Source organism: Pygoscelis adeliae, unplaced genomic scaffold, assembly GCF_000699105.1.
Source record: "Pygoscelis adeliae isolate BGI_AS28 unplaced genomic scaffold, ASM69910v1 Scaffold269, whole genome shotgun sequence".
Taxonomy (NCBI): Eukaryota; Metazoa; Chordata; class Aves; order Sphenisciformes; family Spheniscidae; genus Pygoscelis; species Pygoscelis adeliae.
Window position 1 is genome coordinate 2,432,608 of NW_008825610.1, and position 9,472 is coordinate 2,442,079.

Below are 9,472 nucleotides of genomic sequence, written 5' to 3' on the forward strand. Positions count from 1 at the left end.
AGAAATACCCCACTGCATAGAAACCTACTTTGCCTAATACTCAAGCTTATTCCTCCATACGCACGTAGAAATTATACCATCAATACCTTTCACATCCTGGCCTTATTAAATGTTAATCATTCCTAAGCCTGTGGTCTGTTTAACAATCTCTCTTAATTAAAACTTTATTTTGGGGGTTTATTAGAGCTAATTGATTGACCTAAGCCATTTCCATTTACTGTGATGAATTTCATTGCAGTTTGGGCAGCTGATTTCCAAAGCTGTAAAAGCAGTATGCACTTCAGTTAACCAGCATAAAATAGCTACTGAGACTTTATGTAATTAAAATAAGCCCATGACACTTCTGCCAGGTCACTAAAACAAGCTTCATCAACTATTTACATCCATTTTCCACCTCACACAAGTAAATCTTACCTGCCACCAAAGCCTCCACTTCCAGGATAATTGGGTCGCCCATACATGCCCTGCTGTATGTACGGCTGAGTGGAGCCTGCCTTGGCTGAGAATTGTTGCTGCTGTCCAGCAAACTGAGGGGAATTGATTCCAGGGTTGCTGGTAGTCATCCCAGAAGCCATGGGATTTCCTGCTGGGTTCATAGGGTTATTAGCATTTGCCATTGGATTTCCCAGCACCTGTGAGTAGAAACATGAGAATAAGGGGCTGTAGCTTGAACTACATCACGCAAATTAAGATGATTTGCTGCAATCGACAGATTACAATATAACCACCCTGTACTCTGAACTCTAATGAACATAAACCTCGTTCACATCTAGGTGCACATTCCCACTGATTTCTCCTTTTCTTTTGCCATTTCCAAACAAACAAGAGTTTCTGATCTCTAATTATCCTTCACAGGAGATTTTTAACTAGATGGAACCCAAACTAACATGCTTATGAAAGAAGTTATGATAAAGGCCTGCTAGAACCATGCTCTGTAGGTGACAAATTCATCCGATTAAGAGAAAGTACATGCTTTTCCTTTTTTTTTTTAATGTAGAACTTTGAAATAACTTGCAAATATTCAGTCTCATTGGCATACTGTAAAGGGTACTACAGATGCAAAAACTGTGAAAGAATATATTTCAGTGGCTTAACCTGTTCTTGACTCTAGCTCTCTCTAAAGCGTACAGAATTCTGTCGGTTGTTTTTATTGCTTCTTAGAAAAAGAGTCCTCTGTTCTGTTTTTAAAAGGACTTGGTTTATTTGTTTGAAGCATATTTTTTTTTTCCAATTGAACCAAAATTACTACAATTTCCGTTGAGACATAAGTATGGCTGTTCATGGATCACCTGCATGGAAATCTGTCTCCTACTTGGGAAGAAATTTAGCGGTGATGATTTTTGCAGAAGACCAAGTCATCAGCTTTGGGAATTTGTGAAAGGGAATCGGTGAGCCCGGCTCATTCCTTTCCCTCGGGGAGCATGAAGACTTACGGGAAACCCTGTCATTCATTTCAATCTGCTTGAACAGCTACAACCAAGCTTCATGTTTCAGCGTTTTCACCCTTCCCTTGCAGTGATTCTGAAGAAGCATTTTCTTCTTTTTACCAAAGCACTTTTTGTCTTTCATTGCACATTCCTTTGAAGTATCATGAAGAGTTCAAGTTACATTACAGTGTTCTTATGATAGAACAAAACTCAGTCTTTTTTTTTTTTTTTGTTCTCCTTTCCTTTTGCCTTTTTAAGTGTGAAAGGTTTTCAAAAGAAACTATATTTCCATTTTCTGGCCAAGGTATAGACCTACCTGTTTAGTCAGGTGTTTCTCTCCCAGATGGGACACCTTTTCTTTTAAGGTGTTAAAAAGACATCAACAGTAATAAATGACGTTATAGATCCTGTAACTGTTTCCTATCTTCATTTTTTGAAGAAAGATTTTGCCATAACCAGTGCTTACCTAACTGCCATATGAGTATCTATATAACTTGGCCCCTGAACGATTTCTTTTTCAAATGGCTCAATCCATAACAATTTTGTTTTTAATTTTCTGACCAAAATTAAAATAATTTAAAAAAATTCACAGAAAATTTTGTATGGGATCTAATGTCACTTGATTTGAAAAAGGCAGAAAAGACAAGTTAGATTTATGTACCATTTGCACTCATTAAAGATGGTGATGTGCTTAGAGCACTTCATCCCCGGTGTAAGAGAAGAAGTCTAGACCGTTTGAGAGCTTGATTTGTGCCACATCCCTTGGAGAGCACACTATCACAAATAAGTGGTGTCTCCTTCATTAAAGCTGCTTCTTTTTGTATAGCATAATTCAATATACATTGCAGAAGAGAAAGAGAGGTAAGAGTGGAGAGAACAGAATGAAAATCCAGTAAGTCTGGCTCTCACCTGGAAGCCAGGAGCTCGTGCTTTTGCTCCAATGCATATTGAAATATTTTTGTTAAGTAAGGCAGTGTTAACAGGAGAGGTTGAAAAGAGCACAGCCTATAGCTGGTAGTTAGCACCTCAGCGTGGGGGTAGACTTGGCACTGGATTTCACCAGCCCACAAGTACAACACAACGCCGGGTAAAATCAACAGTAACCGTCACTTGGTGAATCTAGACAGAAATTTTATTTTTAATAAAACAACTCTTCAAATTCAATCTGAAATTCCCAAGAGGTCATACTTTTAGTGTTGAAACCATACAGCGCAAAGTACGTGCTAAACCCAAGCCTGACATTTGCATGCGGCTAAAGGAGTTACTGACTCAAGCTCTCGGATGCCTCCTTTCTGATGCCACCAAAGAGGACGCAACTGGAAAAAAAAATGCAGCATGTACAACAAAGAGAACACAGACACTGTTCTCGATGCCTAGAGGATTTTCCAAAAAGCTTTCCATTTTGCAAGCATTAGTGAAAACCAGTATCTACAGGGGAGGGAGCATAAAAACAAAGCTTACCTGGCTTTGAGAGGTGTTAGTCACACCCCATACTGTGGTGACCACCGATAAAGAGCCTGGAGGCTGGTTGGTATTTTGCTGCCAGGGAACAGAATCGTAAGGGAAAGACCCATCACTGCAAAAACAAATGTTTAGGAGGGTGAGATTTTGGAAATCTGAACAGTGGCAAGTTGCTGGCGGGGACAAAGGGATTAACACCTGACATTACCTTAACTCCCCACTCCTACTTCCATTATTAGCCTAATACTCTCAGAGGCATAAAGTTTCTTTAATAGCAACATGATCATATCAAAACCACACAGAACTAATGAATTCCTTAACTATATTGAAGCACAGGGCTATTACCATAAAGGTCTGTTACCAATGAAACTAAAAATAAACTCAGGAGCAGAGTTTCAAACAAGGCCACTAAGCAAGTTGCTCAAAAGCACTTATTTTTTGCAATCCATCTCAAACGCTTCAACAATCACTGCTTCAGCTGCCTCGTATCAATTCAATTAGATTTTGAGACCAGACTGCAGCTCCACTGTCTGCACATTTGGGTCCCCAAATGGCCAGAAAAGCCTTTAAAGGAATAGCAGTTCAACATCATTTTGAAAAGTAAATTGACATTCAGATAGTGTTCTCCCACACGATGGATAAGCTGCATGCCAAAAACAGTATTAGCTAATCAGCATTCTAGAAAATCATCTGCAGATACACAACACATCTTTCAGATAAATATGTGGATGAGAGGATTGGGTTTTTCCATTACCTTTGTCCACAGACACAAGCAAATATTTCTTACAGTTCTTTTCATACAAAAGCATTGGTGGTTTCAAAACGAACACAGGATAGGTACGCATCCAATGTAATTAATGAAATATGTTAAACCCAGTGAAAGTAGCTATTAATCCCCTAACTGTAAAATATATCCCACTTGAAATTTGCTCGTTCTCATACTATTAACTTGTAATTTAGATTTCTATTTGCAGATATGTACACATACACACACGTGATCTTTCCTCATCTAGATATATATACCATTTAATACACACACACACACTGCTCTCATTTTCAGACGCCATTGACTTGCATTTTGTATCAAGAACTGCATTTTTGCCTGGACTACCAGCTATCACGGGAATTCTATACAGGGCTACCTTGCCTAAAGAATCCATATACAGGCTCTACAAGCACTGCATCCACGTGCTTCAAAGCCTGCAACCATAAAGTGCCACACAATTAACTCATACAAGACACGGTGAGACAACCAACCTGCCAAAGTCCTGAAAAGGGCTCTGTGGCCGTGGCAGGCCAGGGAGCTGACTCTCCCACGTCCCCAGACAGCACTCCAGGCTTGGTCCACTTCTTCCTTTTGTGCTGTGAGCCAAAAATCAAGGACTACCTACGTGTTCATTCTTTAGCCTGTTCACGACACCCAGTGTAAATCACTTCAGAATAGGAATTGCATTGCACAAAGAAGGGCGCACACATGTGATCAAAACTGCCTATGTCCCAAGTAACCAATAATCTAACAACAGCAACTGTGTAAGGTAAAATGAAACAGTGAATACATTTTAAAAAACAACTAGGAAATTGCAAACAAATTCCATAATGCTGTGCCAGCACAACAGCATTGAATTAGAACATAGCTGTGAATTTGAACTGACCTGTTTGTTTCAAAATACCCAAATTGAACTAAGAAATAAAATCACAAAAAAATTAAAATGAATTAAATTACAGAAGAGGATAATTTCCCCTAACAAATAATCAGGGAAAATGAATGGAAAATAGTAATTCTCCATAAGATGCTTGACATGTATGTTTATGTTGACAGCATCCATATAAAACAATGTGTGAATAAGGGCATATTTAATACCTTGCTATCAGTAAGTCCTCCTAGCTCATTTTTAAAAAAAATATTTTCTCTTAGAAGGCTGAAAATCTTCCCCCCTCTCATTTAGAGGCTCAGATAATGGCTTCAGTGACTAATATTTGCAAGTGACGCAATGCTTCAGCAAGTCCCCTCCACCAGCATGGAGACAAATGATGACTAACCCAGAATTGGTGACTGCTCTGAAGCCTTCCTCTTTTTTCTTGCTCTGAATGATGCCTCCTACTTTACTTCCTTCTCTGACTGTTTTTGATGATGTCTGCTCTCTGATTGGTTTGGATATTTCTGGCACATATGAGTGTTTGTATACTTCAACGACTAAAAGAAGCTCTCTCCATGACATAAGCAGTTAAAGGACTCGCTGCAACCATTCTTCTCTATTCCCCACCGATGTGCTGTGGACAGGTAATAAAACCTGAGAGACAAGGCAAATATTTTGCAAGCGTGTGAGTAAATAAGAAGGGTAATGACAGGCAGGGATCAAAGCACAGAGTCACTGAAGGTTCTTCTAACGCAAATATGCCATACGGTTTGCACGCATACTCAACCTTTGAGCCAGCATGCCTTAGCCTGCTCTTAAGAAGTTATAACCATTTCTTCACTTTCTTTGCCTCCAAAGCACGTTTCTCTTACCCGTTCCTCTCCTTTACAGTGCACAGAAGAGATTTCATGTATTATTCACCCGTACTTTCCAAGGGTAGAGTCAGAGCATTTGTTTAGTGGAAAGCTGCACTGAGTTCTCAAAGACTATACAATCACTTCACCTAATTACAAAGAAGAGTAAATCACTCAATTTTTACTGTATTACAGTTAAAATGGGTGACACCTCAAGAAATCATATTGTTGACATATGATGAAAGCCTCCAGCACAGGACCCAGCATAACACATGAAAGCCAGAAAAAAGGACCAGGTACAGATTTGTTGAGAAATATTCATTGTGCGCATTGAATCCCGTGACTATTACATTATCCAACACAGAACTTAGCTTTGAATCGCAGACAACATTAATATCAGAAATTATGGCAGCACTGAAACAGTGATGGATGTGCCTTGCAGAACATCAACTTATACACGCTAATATACACTTACTGCGCTAGACTTCACTCAAACTTCACTTTAGTTACCCCAATGAGAAATACACGGCATTCTCGTGGTTTGCGTTCCCCAGCATGATACTCTGGCCCATCGCCAATCACATGCATGTTTGAGTATGACTTTTGCCATACTGGATACAATACCCACCCTTCCTCCACCGCACGAGGGCTTCTTCGGTTTCAAGCAGTAGGAGATGCTGAAACATGGGCCACTCAACTAAAGGATTATTTGTCCCCCCACTTCGCTCTTTCAACTTGCGTTTCTGTCCTTAGACAACCCAAAGGAATACTCCCACCATCAAAGGAAAATCCATGTAAGTACCGTAATGAAACGTGACCAATCCAATTCTTATTTGCAAAAGAGCAGTGGCTTTCTGCTGTTATTATACAGAGCTGTGAATTATTCCGGAATTCCTTTCTTTAAACTTGAAAATGGCAGCCCATAGAGGAAGAAGCTTCAACCTCTCCAGCCACAGCGAAATGCTGCCCATGACATTGTTCCTGTTGAACGGTACAAGGGTAATTAAGTCTCTCACTAGACCCTGGAGGGCAGTGAGTCAGTTTGGGCTCAGCTGGAGTCCGCTAAAAGAGTATTGACTAAATTTATAATAGTGTTAATGAACCTATACATACTACTGGTCAGCATTAAAGGCCTAACAGCAGAGGAAGCCACAGAGCAAAGAGGAAGAGACGGAGGGAAATTACTTCTCAAACTATGATGTAGTGAAACTGCAATCAAGGAATAAAGAGGAAGGATTTCTTAGCTGCTGGCAAATGTACTGAAACCATCAGTAATACAACACTCATGTCGGAGAAGTACACCAGTACTTAGGTCTAAACAGCTTCTCTTAATCTCCGTACTAGGAAAACAACCAGACAGATATCCAGCCTCTTTGGAATAGTCTGTGTCTGACATGAAGTCTGTAACTGTTAGTTAACTCTAATAAAAGTTGCTTAATAAAAAGTGAGCTCTGTAAATTAATACTAGTGAATTACTGTAATTTATACATGATTTGTGGCATTATTTGAAAATGCTGTATTTTAAACATGTTTATGTTGTCATTAAAGCAATTGTATGTGTATCTGATACTCTGTTTACATGTCTTCATTGATTGAGGAAGGAGAGATTCAGATGGTTTAGTGAAGTACGCATCCCTAGAGCATTGGTACTTTACATGTTGTGAAGGAGGGTAAAAAACGGAATTATACCTTCCCGGTGATTCTCCACATCACTTGTTGAGAAGGCCAGGTGTCGAAAACACTGCCTTTGTAAAGCATCTATCCCCGTTTTAAACACTGAAAATCTATCAACTACTGCAGAAAAGCACCAGATGTTGGCTTCCTCAAAAAACCTTTTCACTCCAAGCACCGCAATCAAGTTTCCCCACAACTGGGCTTCCAGTGACTAGTTTCTGTTGCTTACCCTGAAGCCAGCTGTACAGTTTTGCAGGGGTCTTTAATGTTTCTGAAGCACAGTCACCCCACCTGACTGGTAGCTGACACATACAGAGTCCGCAGAGTCCTTTAAATCTACAGACTCTATCATAACTTCTTCAGCTGATGCCAAGATGAGCAGGTAATTGCCAGTGTAACAATGACTCTCCTTTCTCCCACGTCTTCTTTTGACACCCATGGACACCTGGCGAGGAGAGCATCTGACAACGAGGAGTGAGGTGTCACAGATCTACCCAGGCCAAACACTCCTTTGCAGTTACACACGGCCAAAAATCAGAACGGTCCAAATACAGGCCCAAACCAGGGCTCCCGATCTGTTCTTGCCCGCCAGCACCTCTCTGTGTCGGCACCTCGCTCTGCCCCTACAAGTGCCTCTGGGCACGCGTGTGCTCAGGGTGCCCAGCACCCCTTGGCTGTATTCTTGGTTGGAGCCTCTAGGTGACACTACTTTAATACAAACTAAAACCTAACAATCTCCAAACAAGGCTCCTTGCTCCTGCCTCACCCCTCTTTTCCCCCTAAAACTTCATCTGTCTGCAGTGGAAAGATATCGCAAATCCCACAGTCAGAACAGGAAATAAAGCTGTAACTGTAGCACCGATACACGCGTTTCACGCCTGTATTGCCTCACAAGTTAGGCAGCTTAGCTTCTTTCTTTCAGGTTTAGTTTTTGTTTTACTTGGGTTTCTCGAATGAACACCACTCACGTAGCTTTAATTATTAATATAGATTCAGTCAGCAATTCTTCTTGATTAGGGCACCACCATAAACTTATTTTAAGCATACTCTTACTTAAGAAAAAGACTGTTTTGCATGGTGCAGTGCAAATACTGAACTTGAACCGCCTTTTCGGTGTGCTCGTGTTATGGAACAGGCATGAATTTCACCACATTTTTATAATTTTCTTATTGGTATAAACAAAACCTAACAACTTCTTTAAAAAGAAAATCGCAGGAACAGATGGAACACTATTAGCAGTTTCCTGCAACACTAAAATGCTCCAGGAAGGACTTCAGCTAATTTTTTCCCAATTCGATAAGCTAGGAATCCCCGACAATCTAGTCATACGTAACAGATCAAATGGATTTTTTATTTTATTTATTTCTGGTCAAATTTCCACTGAAAATATCCTTGGCCTTTACTACTAATTTGAAAAAAACAATGTGACACCTGAAAGCCAAAATTCATTCCTCTTACTGACAATCAAAAACATTCAAGAGATCTGCTTTTGTTTTCTTTTTAAAACCCCCGGACATTTAGAAAGAAACAACTGACTTCTCATTTTTCACTGAGATCTTTTTTTTCAGGGGAACAAAACCAATGCCTCACCCGCTGAGACACATGCACCATCTTCATATGGCTAAAGTACTTGGCCAAAGTGTTTCAACTTAAACACTTAAAATTAATTTTTCATCTAGTTTACAGATATTAAAACGCATTACTATTAAGAAAATTTTGTAACACAAAATTTAACCAAGTTATCCCTTGACCTTTTGTGCTGTGTTTCCTATAGACTGTAGCGACCACTCTACACAATCCGTTCTCCGTTTGCACGGAGGAATATGGCAGAGCAAGGAGACACCCGCGTAGGAAGGAGACGAAGACCACTTACAGCCAGCAAGGACATATAAAGACATATTGTAAAGAAAACAAAGAATAACTACCTCTGTACATCACACACTGACATAAAGCAAACTAAAAGCTGATGCTGTGTACAGGTATCCTAAGGTGTTTACATCGAAGATGAGGAAAAAAAAAAGAGGGTGGTGTAGTTAAGTGTGTATACCAATACTGACTTTGGATGGCTAGCAGTAATTTACTGTTGATGGATGCTGCCTATGCGATGCATGCCTTCCTCAAATCATTCCTCTATTTAGTATCATTATTTGAAGAAGTTTAAATGGCATTGGCATAAATTAAGGCTCCATTGTGTATTTCACTAAACAAATACATAAGACAGAGTCCCATCCAACTCACTGGGTGTATTTATGCAATGCAAAAGTGAAAAAAGTCAGTTTGGAAGCATTTTGCAAGACTTTATTTCCCTCTACTTCTTAATGGCGTGACTCCAAACATTCAGATCTTACAGAGAAAATACACAGCTCCAAAAATTATCCCCCCGCAATTTCCCAAGTCTGTTGTTTCCCTCCACTCTTTC

At 39.9% G+C, this 9,472-nt stretch overlaps 1 protein-coding gene across 1 annotated transcript in view; it reads right to left on the reverse strand.

Moving 5' to 3' along the window:
• ZMIZ1 (zinc finger, MIZ-type containing 1) overlaps positions 1-9,472 on the reverse strand; it is a 55,065-nt gene that overhangs the window by 35,953 nt on the left and 9,640 nt on the right. The window contains exons 2-3 of the mRNA XM_009332694.1: positions 2,889-3,003; positions 415-632 (exon numbers count right to left, since the gene is read on the reverse strand). Of these exons, the coding sequence (XP_009330969.1) occupies positions 415-632; positions 2,889-3,003 (333 nt within the window). The remainder of the gene's footprint in view (positions 1-414; positions 633-2,888; positions 3,004-9,472) is intronic.